The sequence below is a fragment of the Carassius gibelio genome, chromosome A14, assembly GCF_023724105.1.
Source record: "Carassius gibelio isolate Cgi1373 ecotype wild population from Czech Republic chromosome A14, carGib1.2-hapl.c, whole genome shotgun sequence".
Taxonomy (NCBI): domain Eukaryota; kingdom Metazoa; phylum Chordata; class Actinopteri; order Cypriniformes; family Cyprinidae; genus Carassius; species Carassius gibelio.
Window position 1 is genome coordinate 3,242,359 of NC_068384.1, and position 15,198 is coordinate 3,257,556.

At 36.8% G+C, this 15,198-nt stretch overlaps 1 protein-coding gene across 9 annotated transcripts in view; it reads left to right on the top strand.

The window, feature by feature from the left end:
- The window catches only part of LOC128027268 (muscleblind-like protein 3), a 44,700-nt gene extending 29,915 nt beyond the window's left edge, over window positions 1–14,785 (top strand). For 3 of the 9 annotated variants that reach the window (XM_052614696.1, XM_052614693.1, XM_052614694.1), the window contains exons 6-9: window positions 400–550; window positions 4,096–4,203; window positions 5,105–5,199; window positions 8,318–14,785. In XM_052614696.1, coding sequence (XP_052470656.1) covers window positions 400–550; window positions 4,096–4,203; window positions 5,105–5,199; window positions 8,318–8,320 — 357 coding nt within the window. In that variant the 3' untranslated portion in view covers window positions 8,321–14,785. Of the gene's footprint in view, window positions 1–399; window positions 551–2,299; window positions 2,336–4,095; window positions 4,204–5,104; window positions 5,200–8,317 lie in introns of all 9 variants that reach the window. The other 6 variants (XM_052614691.1, XM_052614700.1, XM_052614697.1 and 3 more) reach the window with 5 other exon arrangements.
- Window positions 14,786–15,198: the final 413 nt, after the last annotated feature.

Sequence of the window (15,198 nt, forward strand, 5' to 3'; positions counted from 1 at the left end):
GATTATTTAGGCTAAGCATCAGGATTCACAAACCACAGTCCACTGTCTTTTTTTTTTTTTACAGAAAGTAATGCAACGAGCTCATAATCATGACTTCATTAACAGGAAGATTCCGATAGCATGTGAAGACAGCAGAGAAGTGCTTGCTCAGTACCGTGGAGTGCATTGTTTTGTTAACTTTGTGGTTTATTATTTAGAGTTGTATTGGACACGTTAACGCACGTCCCATTCATAATATATTGCTTTATAGATCTTTCTCTTATATATATATATATATACACACAAAGTACAACATTTCCTGTAGCTAAGTATCTTGCAAGTCTTTTATGTCTTCCTCTGCCCACCATCTTTCTTTTTCTTTTTTTCCCTCTTTCTTCTTTGTCATCCTGATCACTTTAGGCCCTGCCACCAGGAGCCATGCAACAGCTACCAAAGAGACCGACCCTGGAGAAGACTAACGGCGCCACTGCCGTCTTCAACCCCAGCATGTTCCACTACCAGCAGGCTTTGGCCAGCATGCAGCTGCAGCAGCCAGCGTTCATTCCCACAGGTGAGCTCACGCAGACGGATGATACCCCCCTCAGCTGCGTTCTAATATCACCATATTCCCGTAATAGTTTGGCTTGCATACATACAGCACTTTAAAGACAAAGTGCCTAGCTAGATGAGGACTTGAGCAATTTTCTGCTTGCCATCTCTCTCCCTGTAGGCCCACTTGCTCTCTTTATTTCATAGTAATCCACACTATGCACATGTCATGCTAATTATTCCCATGATGCATACAGTTTTGCGTCTCTTCATGCACCTGCACCTGAGCATTAGCTACTCTTTTCTGCTCACTATTCTCACATAATAAGTAAAAAAGCTACATTGTATTTTGCCTAAATGACTGTAGCAGCGACCCTTTGGAATTCTAAAGAGGATAGTTACAGTACGTTTGCCACCCAGCAGAGAGTTTTAATGACCAGTGAAATCAAAGTAGGAGCTCTGTGGCTTTTAATTCCAAGTCTATAGAGTGCTGCAGTGATTGACATATTTATGTAGGCCAACCTGTAAGTTAGCATCACCCTGGTTCCCTTGACACAAGCTCATTAGGATTTTTCAATTGGTTTGGGAATATTGCAAAAAATAAGCTCTGTGACCAACAGTGATATATGATCCTTGTTCATCATGATAATCATCAGAAATATGAAGTGTTAATACAATCATCAGAAATAAAAAGCTAAACATATGCTAAAAATGAACTGCATCAGGATGATGGAACTGTGCTAAAATGCTATGTAGTTTCTGGGTTTTGGCCTACAAAAATATGTCATCCCTGCAGCACTCGATTACTTTTAAGAATAGCTACATGCTAGTGCTTCCTGTAAGATGATAAAACTAACATTTTCTTCTGTGAAAATGAACCAAACAGAAAAATGAATGACTAATTTGTGCTACACAGATTTGTTTCCAATAAAATGCTGGCTAGATTTAAAACCATTCCTCTAATTCCACCTGCCATTGACTAATATTACAGTGTAGTAAATAATGGTTCACAGCTGTGACATAAACCGTTATATTGGCAGTATAAAAAATACCCCACCTGAACATTTTATTTCAGTAGCAAATACATTAAAACAGGAAAGAAAACTCCCATTTAATGATTCTTTATAGGCAACATGAAATCAAAATAGGCCCTTTGAACTTTTTAAATAAATGTTTTTACTTGATGATGCAGTTATTTTAAACCAAGAAAATATTTTTTTCTGCTTGTAAAATTGCTTTTTACTGTTGGCATAACAATAGATGTATCATAGCCGAACTTAGAAATTTTTGCACCTTACTTATTCAATCAAATCCTGATGGATGAAATGAATCCCAATACTAGATTTTATCCTGCTGAATTTTCTGTTTAACTACAATATAAGGCACATTTCGAAATGTAAATGTGTTGTGAATGCTGTTGCAAAAATCAAGCCGAACTTGTTAGCATTAGGCTAATCAGATGACAAGACAAGAAAGTGTATCAGTACAACAACAAATTGGCATCCAAGTTAACATCCCCTTCCTGATGAGGACCTTTTCACTAGCAGGTTTCATTTCCTCTTGGTTTCTCCCAGCTCTGTGTCCTTGTCTCCATCTCGCCACCATGTTGCCCATAATGACGGTCATCACTCTCTTTCACTGTGTGTCACTAACTCTAAAGTTGTTTTGTCTTGTTCTCATTCTGCTTTCACTCCCCCTTCTCCACATCTCTTCCACTCCTCCATCCTCCTCGGCCTCTCTTCTCCTGGGCTCTTTGTGCATGGTGTTGCAGGCTCCGTATTCTGCATGGCTCCATCTGGAGGCATTGGTAGGTCACTTCCCAGTCTTTCTGGTTCAGCCGTCACCTTACAGCAACATCTCAGATATGTGACAGACAGGAAGGTGATCCAAAATATTAACTCCCAGCAGGCCCAGCCGTGTATCATGGGGTGTTTCTTTAGCTTGGGACACTTTTGTTTTGTTTAGATTTTGAATTTTGTAGTTTGTTGTTGTTTTTTACCATCCTTCTATTTTTTTTTTTTTTTTTTTTTTCAAGGTTAGTTTTGTTTTGATGTTTGTTTTTAATTAAGCTTTGGTTTGGTTAGGTGTAGTTTTGTTTTTTCTTTGTTTTTTCATGTTTTGCTTTTTCTTTGGATTGGTTTATTGTCTGGTTTTGTTTGATTTGGTTTGGATTGGATTTTTTTGGTGCAATTTGGTGTTTTGTTTAGTTTTTTGTTAAAACTTACCATCCTTTCATTTTTATTCATGTTTTGTTTAGATTTTTGCTTTTAGTTTTGGTTTGGTTAGGTTTTGTTTGGTTTGGTTTGGTTTCTTTGGTTTGGTTTTTTTTTTTTGGGTTTATTGTTTGGTGTTTTGTTTTGTTTGATCTGGTTTAGGTTGGTTTTTCTTTGGTGTTTTTTTTTTTTGTTGTTGTTGTTAAAACGTACCATCCTTTACTTTTTATTCATGTTTTTTTCGATTTTTGCTTTTAGTTGTGGTTTGGTTAGGTTTTGTTTGGTTTGGTTTATTTTTTTTTTTTTTTTTTTATGTTTTGTTTTGTTTTGGTGCAATTTGGTGTTATGTTTAGTTTTTTGTTAAAACTTACCATCCTTTCATTTTTATTCATGTTTTGTTTAGATTTTTGCTTTTAGTTTTGGTTTGGTTAGGTTTTGTTTGGTTTGGTTTCTTTGGGGGGTTTTTTTTGGTTTATTGTTTGGTGTTTTGTTTTGTTTGATTTGGTTTAGCTTGGTTTTTCTTTGGTGTTTTTTTTTCCTTTACTTTTTATTCGTGTTTTGTTTTGATTTTTGGTTTGGTTTGGTTAGGTTTAGTATGTTTTTTCTTTGGCTTGGTGTTTTTTTTGTTTTTCTTGGCTTGGTTTTTCTTTGTTTTTGTTTGGTTTTGTGTTTTGTTAAAATGTACCATCCCTATATCTTGCTATTTTTCACATGTCTATTATGTATAGATTCCATTTTTTACTCTTTTCCCATTCAATTCAATTCAAAATATGACATTTCATCATAAAATGAAAAAAAATATATATATATATTACATTTCATGTATGATTAATCTAAACAAAGAAATAATATTATAAACCTTTATAAATAAATTACCTTGAACCATTTCCATTTCAATTCTAAATAATTGTGGAAATAACTATGAATCATTAACACATTATGACTGCATTGTTTACAGCTACTTATTAAATAAATACAAGTAAAAAAATAATAAATAATAAATATATAATGAAATCAAGGTAAATGACGAGGACAGCTTAACATGTGCACCCTACACAGTCATTTTCCTCATTAGGTCTCAAACTAGAGGCCCAAACCTGTCCTGTCCGTCACTGCGTTTACACCCAACCTGTCTGCTTTCACCGCTTCTTATCATTTGCTCATTATTTTGGCTTGTCGTATGCATTTGTGCATGCATGTGTGCGTGTGATTTTATGTGCAGCTGACAGCACAGTGTGGGCACAAACAAGCAAGGCCAAAAGCCTTCAGAGAGACTCATTAAGACTGGTTCCTTTTCTTTGTGCCCTTTCCTTCTCATCCTCTCCTTTCCCTCACCCCCTAAAATCTATTATAGGCTTTTTCAAACCCCCAGGCCCTATGACAGATGGCCGCTGGGAGAGGCGGGACTGGACCAGCTGCAGGGTCCCCCAAAGCCGTTACCTGTTAGGGCCTGGACATACTGGTGAGGGTAGAGTCTAGGTCCCCTCCCCTCACAAACACACACACACTCACCATTTACCTGTTTAGAAAGGTAGACATCAACCCTCAGGTTTCTGCTCACTTTCAGTGTTAATATTCCCAATCTAAATTTAGCAGAAATGCAGTTGCACACACATTTCCATGCCCATAGACAAATAGGGATCTTTTTTATTTTTTATCTAGAATAGTTAAATTAACAGTCATTTAGCTGGGTAACAATCAGATCAAACACTAGATCTGTGCTGAACCAGTGTGTCATTGTGTGCCTGTACGCATGTCTGTATTTTTTATTTTTATGACATTATTTGACATCTGTGATGCTGTCTACATATCATGCTGTGCTAATTTGTAGTTTTCCCTATAATATGACCTTTATCTCTTTATCTTTAGCTTACAGGTGTTCTAGAATTATATGTCATTCATTATCAGGTTAACTCAAAACCAAAGAAGTAAAGTGTCATATTATTTTAAGGCAATATTTGAATGGGAATGAACTGCATCGTTGCATTCCCCTTCTTTTCCCCAATCTGTATATTTATCCATTCTCCGGCCCCCATCAAAATATGACAGTCAGACGTTCCTGTCTGTTTCAAATGTGTGTGATTTTGATGATGGCCTTGTTTTTATTTTACCCATTAGAGGTTGCCTTATAGTTTTATCTAAATGTAATGGCGATCAGATAAAACTCTCTAAGCTAAAACGTAATGAAACCAAATGTTTTTACGTTTAAGTTCTGTTTGCATGTTTGTTCTTAAGTGAATACATCATCTTTGCAGTACATGAAGACGTTGTTGCCATGATATTATGTCATGGTACTCATAACATTCCTCCTCCCCTCCACCTTTCCCCTTCCCCTGTTTCTTGTCTGACTCGCCTGAAAAAAGTTCCCATGATGCACGGTGCCACCACTTCCACTGTTTCGTCGGCTACGACCCCAGTCACCAATGTTCCTTTTGCTGAATCAGCCACCTCCAACCAGGTTTGCCCCTTCATTTTGGCCTCTCCTTTTTACAGCTGTAAGGCATCCGACTCTGGTCCATAGACAACAATAATTTTAATTTATTTTATTTTTTTATAAATAAAAAACTTTAACAAAACACTTGAAAATTTAAATGCAATGTCTGAAGGTGCGATCCGAGTTCAGAGAATGTTAATGAAATTGTTCTCTGATTCCAAATGGCAGAAATGACGGGCTTGAGTCATTGAGTTCTCTATGGACCAGTGAGGAGTCTCTTTACCTCTTTAGCACAATGTCCCAGTTTCGCCATGTGTCTGTGTGTGTGTGTGTTCACATCTCTGTCAGTCTGTTTCAGTGTCTTCACTGTATTAGAGAGAAAACAGCTACATTTAAAGCAATAGTTCGCCCAAAAAAGACATTTCTGTCATTAATAACTCACCCTCTTGTCGTTCCACACCTGTATGCTGTTATTTTTTTCATGGAACACAACATTAGACATTAATAATGAATCATTAGCCAACTCTTTCCATACCACAACAGGTTATAGTGACCACATTAAAGGGAAAAAATAAATAAAAAGGCACTTACAATTTTATTCCAATTCATCTGAAGTTAAATGATAGTTTATATGAAGAGATAATCAGTTCTTTTCAATTAACTGTTTGATTAGATTCCAAAACGACTTTATTATTATTTTGAATGTATTTAATTTTGTAATGGTTATTAATGAATTATTGATTAATGAATTGGTGCATTTAGTTCAGTTCAAGTGGATTTAATAGATTATTATTTTGGTGTTAGTGGGTTAATTTTGAAGATTAACAAATGTAGTCACTATGACCTGTTGATGTATGAAATAAACGGTATAATGATACTTCAAAACATTGCTTTTTGTGCTCTACAGGAGAAGGAAAATTTGAAACAACAAGAGGGCGAGTAAATGATGACAGATGTATTTTTTTTATTTTTTTTTTTTTTTTTACAAATTATTCCCTTAAGTGCTAAAGCTCAAAAGTTCATTGTCTTTTCTCCCCCATTCACCGTGTTTTAAGAATTTTGAACTGGAGCAAGTTGTTTTTGTGGCTCACATTAGAGTGAGATGGTAAATGTGTCCTCTGCATTTTTCTGTGAATGTTTTTAGATGACAGTCCTCTGGATTTTTGTTTGTCCTTTCTTCTTCATTGTTTGAATTCAGAATACATAATGTGAGGAAACAAAGTTCACCATTTAGTCTGTTCGGTTAATGAGTTAATCATACGGTTAAACAGGCAAGCAACAAGCTTGACCAGGCCAAACTTTTTGCAGAAAGGACATCTTTTGCTTGCCTCTTCATTTCTTGAAGAGCTACATTGTGGATTGTTTACTGGGTTCCTACACAGTATATAATTGATTTTAGTCATTTCCACATATGGATATTTATGGAAAAAAAATAAAAGAAAATGGACTATTGAAAAAGTTTGTGTTTCCAGACTATTGCCCAATTCTGTTTTTCATGGAAGTGTTAAAGTGTGTCAAACACAATGCTATATTTTTAGCTCAGCAGAATTATGAATATCTATATTCACCAATGCCCATGTGCTTGCCGTATTTGTGAGCATCAAAGGTTTCTGTTTACAATGTGTTTTTGAAGCGTTGAGCATTGTAGCAAAATGCTTAAGTATTTATTTCAGTTTTTATGATTCTAAGTACACACTGCAAATAGTTCCAGTAGTTTTTGCTCTGGTACAAAGAACCAGGAAATCTTACTGATATTGGTACCGACTTGGTGACATTAGTTTTTGTGATAGCATCAAATTGGGAATTCAATATTGAGAATTGAACTTTTAATCGTTTTACTCTAAATAATTTATTTTACACTATGAATTGTGGTCCAAAAAAATCCACAGAGAAGTCTGGAATTTGAAATTGTGGAGGAACCCTGTGTTAAAGGCAGGGTAGGTAAAAAATATATAAAAATTTTTTTTTCCAAATTTGTTTAAACTTTATTTATATATCAATACATAATTAAAATGTAAGTACTGTGAAAAAGAAAGTATAAAAATTGAGTGTCTGTAGACCTCTCATGACTGTTTTAAAGACAGCTCATTATTTCCATTCACTCCACCCCCGCCCTTCTGGGCTCCTTCCAAAGCCACGCTATAGCTATCATCTTGAGCTAGGCCTATAGATTATTTATCGTCTCTACTACGGCTCGCTATGTAATGTTATGTTAGCTATATTATGCAGCTACGTGTGCTAATGACACATGCTTCATGAAAAAATAAACAAAAAAATATGTATGATCAAAATACAAAAATAAAGATTTACCTGTCCAGCAGAAATAAAGCCATCAAGGAGTCACTTTTCAGCCCCTTGAGTTCCCTCAGTTCTCGCATCGCTGGAAAGCCATTCCGATATTAACTCACGTTTTATTTCTTTGTTTATCCAAAGACTTTTTGTTCATTGCCTTTTCTTGTACTGTTACTGTCTTCCTTTTTTTGCCTGGTTTGCCTTCACTAATTGCATGTGTGGCAAAAGGGTGGTTGCCATGGTTGCGAGAGAGTGACAGTCGCCTAAGCCAATCCTATGTTTCGTCCCGAATGGAAATAATGAGCTGTGTTTAATACAGATTAAACGGTCTAGAGTCACTCGACTTTTATACTCTTTTTATCAGAGTACTTACATTTTAATTATGCATTGATATATATAGAAAGTTTAAACGAATTTGGAAGAAAGTTGTTTACAAATTTTTTACCTACCCTGCCTTTAAGCATTATGTAAGCTGCAAAATGTTCAGTGTGGTTTTCATCTCTAGTTTAGCATCTAATGGTAATTCTGGAGTACAGGTATAGACTAATAATGTTGCACAGACCTGAGATGTCAGCTCTCATTTCCTGCTTCGCTTGCATTTTGCTGAAATACATCTTGCAAAATTACAATGGAATTGCAGGTCTGTGCCTACAGTCTCAAGATAACTAATGCAATATTGCACGTTATTTATTCATTCCCTTGTAATTCTTTTTCTCATTTTTGAAATGAAATGCTGGTTTGATGTTCCAGTAGATAAGATAAGAATTGATTATATTCTCTTTGCATATTGCTTGTTTGACCGTAAGAGGTTCACCTCCTTATCTCTGGGTTGTTTGTACCTGTCTTCCAGTAGACGCCGCCGAGGTACTGAGCGCCGACCCCATGGACCTCCAGTGCGTTCCCATGGAGGCCCATTTCTGTCCCGTTCCTAAACTCCTGGTGGCTGCACCAATGACGCTGAATCCAGTAAGCCTCTCCCACAATCCCACAACCTAATCAGGCCCATCTCTCATGCAACATGTGCCCCAACAACAGAAAAATGAATGCAACAAAACGTGTGCCTAATCAGTACGTCCTTAACGGGCAATACATTCATCCTCATATCAGAGATTCCCACTTCATTTGACGTCAACAGAGGTTTGTTGATATTGAAACAGGCAATACTTAAGCTTGGACCTACAACTGTTTAAGGAAGCATGCCATCTCGATGCAAGGAGACGTAAGGAGCGTGCGGATGCTGAATCAGGAGACGGAGCGCTCTCGTAACTCACAGCCATACGAAAACATGCAAACCAATTAGCTGAGAAGAATGACTTCTCTAGAGATGAACATTAGATTTCAGAACCGACTTATCTAATGTATGGTAAGAGGTGGAGTCGTTGCAGATCATCAGCAGACAGAATGTGTAAACCCAGAGTGTGTGAGAGTGGCTCCTAATGCTAATGATATTTTACATAGTTGTGGTGGTGGTGGTAATTTCTTTCACATTTAATTATGATTAATGAACGTGGCACGTTTTATTTCATGTTTACATTTCAAAATGTCAAAAAAAAAGGTTATTTGAAAATGATTGATGCTTTTGTAAGATAATCTGATACTGATACACGATACTGATTTAGGTTTTTTGTTAAGAGGTTTTCAAAATGTTGATGTTCGTGCCTTTGAGTTACAAGTTTGTGGACATCTTTTTCCCCCCAGTTCTTCTGACTCACATTTTATCATCGACTCAGAAAGTATACCTGTGTAGCCTTTCAGAATTAATGTGTCGTTCATCCGTCGTCTTAGGGATGTGTGTTGTTGTGAGGTTTTCTTGAAAGAGTATTATTTATTTAATGACTGTCCAACAGGCTAAAACTGGTCTACTGAGATAAGTGTTACTATTCATGCCTGAAGTATCTCACCTCGCATTTCAAGCTCCACATCGAGATGGTCAAACAGAAGATTGGTTCCCATACACATACCTCCATTTTAAAAATAGAACTGCCTTAAGCAGACTAAATATGAGCACTTCATGTTGCACAGTGTGATGCACACTGAAAGGTAAGGTCTGATTGCAGGCCTTCTGGGTGTAAAAGGAAATTTTACCTGGACTTTATTTTTGTTCCAGCTGGTCTTCATTCATTAATGTTTCTTGCATATATATTACTCAGCTATAGCTTGACGTCCTGGATATTCAAATTCAGTAAAATTTGTCATGTTTATTTGCTTTTTAGATTATTAGCATATAACATTTCTTTTATTACTGGGTGAATTTCATGAAAACAGTCACACACAAAAAAAACTACATATAAAAATACATATATTTATATTTATATTACATCCCAAAAGCAGAAGAAAAAAATGTGCTAAAACAAATTTTTATGACAATTAAGCACTCCTATTGTCATTGCCAAAATGCAAAAAAAATTTACTTTTATGACTTATACACAATAAGTAACTACATTTAAATGTGTCATGGTTGTATTTTTTGTAAACAATTATATATAAAAAAAAATTATATAGTAAAAAAAAATCACTATATGCTCATGAAAATAATAAAAAAAAAACATGCAATTGCTCCAGTGCAAAAACATGCAGTGCATTACAGAAATGTGGTTTAATTGTCATAAACTTTTAAAAAAGAGGCTTCATATTCTTTATGCAAAATCAAATTTTCATTATTTTGATTTTGGTGTTAAATGTGATATTTTCTTAAGATTCACCCTATTACCATGTCTATCTCTTATAAACAAACCCTTTCTGATGGCTGGACGGTCTCTGCCAAAATCCAAGCTCTGCCCCACCTGCTGTGTGACAGTCTGTTCGTCTCCACTTTTTGTTGAGCCATGTTTGGTGCATCCCCAGTTTTTAGTGTACGTCAGTTGCCAAAATGATTTTTTAAACTGCTTGCTTAGCGGTTTACACACTCATTAATAACAGATTGGCACACGTACGTTAAATCCTGAACATCAAAATCACAAGGAGATCTGCAAAATCATTTCTTGAAGTCACAAACTGGTACCTGATTTGAATATCCAGTGTCTCTCCTATTAGTTTGCTGTATTCAGCAGCATATGCGACCCCCTGCGCAGACATGTCAAGTGCACTGCCTTTGTGCCAATGACTCTCAGACAGGTCACCCTGTGCCAATCACTGGAGATCTCAGACTGCACAATCAGGCCTTGACATGCCAAGGTCATGAGCCAGATGGATTTAAATTGCAATATTGCAAATGTGCCCACCCAAGCAACAAATCTAAATCTATGTGTCCATTCAAGCAAGCTATAATCTTGTGCTTTGTTTTGAAACATCTCCGTTATTGCTACCGTTCATTAAGCGAGTGCTACAGTTGGGAAAATCACAGTAGGGTGGTTTTCAGCAGCTGTTTTTATTACTGCATCAGTGGATGCCGTGTGCACCCACTAATAGAGTTCCGGTCTCTGCCAACCAAGAGCTCGATTAGATTATTGCCGTAATACATTATTGATAGTTTATCCATGGAGAAACATGAAAACTGCGTCAGACAGATGACACACAGAGGTCTGCAATCCATTAGGGTCCTGCTGGAGTTTCTTTGCCCATTTTGACTTTGAGATCGAGGCTGATTGAATTCTAACTATTTAAGTTGTTCTTGTGTTTGTCGTGTTCATGTGCAGAGTGTGAACAGGTTTAAATCACTGACTGTGTCCTTACTTTCAAAAGTCGGCAGACTCTAAAATGCAAGGGCGTAGATGACCGTGTGACATCTGGATATTATCTGTTTGGACTGTGAGCTGGAAGCTGCGGCTCTCGTGTAGACATGTTACAATTAAAAAAAAAAACAAAAAAAAAGATTATTTTCTGACTGGAAACTTAGAAAAGGCCCTCGTCAGCCAAAGCTTCATTTACAAGACATTTATCCGCCCATCACGGGCCTTTACATGAATATATGAATGTGACATTTAAGACAGAGAGAATGTCACGAGAGGTTTTGGATGACTGTCTCACCATTTCTCTCGAACTAAACTACAACCTTTCTCAACATATCAAGGAAGTGAAAGCCTCCCAATGCCATCCACTGTTGATGTACAAACAAACAAAAACAACAACAAAAAAAAGCGTTTTTCATCACTTGTCTCAAAGACCCTTCTCTAAACCGTTGTCTCCTTTGGGACAGCCATGTTGTTTCAACAGCATAACCCCAAGAGAGCCATAAAGCTGATTTCATGTGATAGCCTGACCTAAAAACATCATTGCAACTTTTTTTTGCTGATCAGCACACACTATCTAGGCCAAATGCAAGTGAAGCGATAAACAATGGTGGTCTAAACCAAGCAAGATGGTACTATACTGTGCTATAACTGAAACAGTATCTGTATTGTAAACATCTCTGTATAATGGTCATGTGTTTTAAGGTTGTTTAAAGAAATACTGGGGCAAATATGTGCGGATTGCTTTAGGAACGAACTCTACTGTTTATTGATGTGTTGGATTGTGTTTTGTAATCAAGTTCCATTGCCCAGCCAAGGTTTAGAAGCTCCTCTCTCTCTCTCTCTCTCTCTTTCTCTCTCTCTCTCTTTCTCTCTTTCTCTCATATAAAGAATTATGCCTTCTCCAACTGCAATCCAGCTGGAATCAACGAAATACTTGATAAAGAAAAAACAATGTGCCTCATCGGGGGCTTTAGCATTTTAAGAACTCACTTTTTAAAAAGTGTGCATACCTGCATAAAGTAGTTAGCTAGAATAATCTATGTGTATGTATTACGAACGCATCATCATCGTCATTCTAGTTTTTATCGAAACACATTATTGTATTCGTAACGGTAGCTGTTTTAACTTTATACTCACCACTTCAGTCACGTTACGGTGTGTTGTTTTGACACAGCTGTCAATAGTAGTTTGAGTTTGATCATTAGCGCTACTTGGTTAATTATCTTACATCGTAAACTCTGTTATCGCATGAAATGAGAATAATCTGAATAATCTACATCATAGTTTGTGCAGTTAGTGGTTTAAGATTAAAAAAATACTTAATCTGTATATCTATATATCAATATACACATTTGTATGTATTACAATGATAGATTCATTGTTACCTATGATAGTACGTTCTTGTTGCTATGGCAACAAAACTACAACATGGCTACCTTTGTATATCTTAATTGTGAATTTTTTCACACTTCAAGTGAAATAATGTACAACGTTAACTTATTCAGAAAGGGAATGTGTTCTTAAGTTGTCTTGGAAAAAGAGATGATTGACTATTTTGTAAAATTATATATATATATAAACGTATATACAGATTTGTGAGATACTTTAAGTCCAAAGGCCCTTCGGAGACATCATATGTTATTTCTGTTTTAATGATTATTATTTTTCTATTGGGGTTGCTGATCGCTTTTAGATAAAAAAACAGATCTTTATGTAAACAGCATCTGAGCTTTTGAACTAATCTGATGGATCCATTTGGGAGAAAGAGACTTTTTAGTCTCATATTTGGTCCGAGAAGGTTTGGCGATGCATTCACAATGGTGCATTCCAAAAAAAAAAAAAAACAAGCGGTTTTTATAAATAACGCAGCCCGGTGATGTCAGTAACAGGATGGTATCAGCCATAAGTGAGCCCCTGATTTATGTCTCTGTCCCCCTCTGGCCCACCCAGACTGCACCCCAGCTGTGCTGGGACCTGGTGACTCGCGTCACCCCATCGGTGTACGAATGTGTGTTATTCACCTTGTTTGCACTTATGTACATAACTGATTCAAAATATTCAGAATTTATTTTGAATATACATAGATGAATAAATATATATATATATATGTGTGTGTAGAAGAGCAGATTCAAATCAAATTTCTGTATTGTTCGGAATACAGGTAAACAGTTATCCTTTTTAAGGGTCATCAAACAGATAGATGCTGTTTTGCTGGGTTGTTGAGGAATTGTTGTTTGTTCTGTTTGCCAATGCCCACGTTCTCATTGTTAAGCATGTTATTGCATTTTGCAGAGAACATGATGTCAAAAAAGGCTTTGTAGTTTTGCATAGCTTACAAAAGCGCTGCGGCCTGAGCTCTGCATCCGCTTGCGTCTGATCCTGTGGTGTGGTTGTGTCCAGAAACCAAAGAACGGTCAGCTTGTTTCTCTTTTACCTCTCCGTCGTGTGAGCTTCAGGCTCACAGTTTTGTTTTCTGTGTAGTCCTATGGGATGCTATGAAAAAGGGGAGTTTCATAACACTCTGCCCCCTACAGGAAGACCAGGATGGTAGCATAAAGAGCACCTCAGGATCAGACTGCAGCTGGAAAGCTTTGCTGCAGGTTATACAAAATAACCTATTTCAGTTTTCATTTTGGTTTGGTTGTTGACGGACATTTTCCATTCTTGTGCACTCACCAAGACCAACAAATAACCTGAAAATCTCACAGGATATCCTCAATCAAAATTGCTCCAAAAATCCGACGTGAAATCGCCAGACAGAACACTCTGTTGAAGAAAACTTGTACATTCTGTGCTCTACAGTTGCTTTGGAAGCCAATGATTTTGTTGCCATGGCACTTGCCCTATTAGTGAGGGAGAGACTGAGTCTTTTGTAGGTTCTTGCATATAGACGCACCTTTGGACCAATCGATTATGGTCCTCAGCCTTTTGACTGTAAAGCTGAGGTAGCACTTAGGACTTAGCATAGACTAAGGGGTCCCAGCTTGCATCCAGAAGTTGAATGCGAACATGCGGGATGCTCCTTTTACCACTGTGCTTGACAGAGAAAATCGACAAACACTCTTCTGCTGTCCATTATCCTGTGCCTAAACATTCGGTGTGATGTGAAGGGACTGGTCTGTAAAGAAAGCCATTGAGGTTAGACTTCCACCTAACTGTGCCCTACATTCAGTCATGTCCTCATCATTTCTATGACTGGAACCCTAACGTCAATGGTTCGTGTTTTAACGTGTAGAAGTCACTGAGACTGGAGCATCACATTAATGTTGTACAAAGCTGTATAGTTTTGAATGAAATCACTCATTGATGCAGAGGTTATGTCCCTTTAAAGGCATCGGCTGACATTTGGTGGCCAACGCTGATGCCTGTGTAAATGCTATTGTGTGTGTGGAACCGTTCAAAGAATGTCTACATTGTTTCAAAGCCATATGTAATAGATTCCTCTCTCTCCCACTGTAGGACAAGATAAATCTGAATGCTTTTACTCTTTATATGAAATGCTTCTCTTTCTATTTAGCTTATTGTGCTTGTATGTGCTTCAAGAACTGTGCTTCTTGTCAATCCCTTTGCGATATATAAATGTATGGAATATATACATAAGACTTCTGTTCTTTTTGTTTGACATTTTAATAAAGCACTCAAAGGCAGTTTTGGACTGTTTGGTGTGTGTTTTTCTCGGTAGTATTCACAGACTGCTCTAGAGATGTCAACAAAACAAATAATCGGATTTAAAAATTAGAGTGTCTTAAGTAAATATTCTTAACTGTTCAAAACTATTTGAATCACTGGACATGCTATGATAATGTCATTAGTTGTAACTTTTTCCTGATGCCCAAGGTGAGTCTACGAACAGAGACAGCTCTTTGACCACTTCACAATTACATGTTTTAAATGGCCAATTATATATATGTATGTATACATACATGTATGCATGTATACAAACAGACAGAAATCTGTTTGGAGAAGATCAACAGCAGTTCAGACTATGAAAAGACAAAGCTGAAAATTGTGCTTAACTGTTTAGAAGCAGATCTCTTAGAATTGGTGAACACCTCACTTC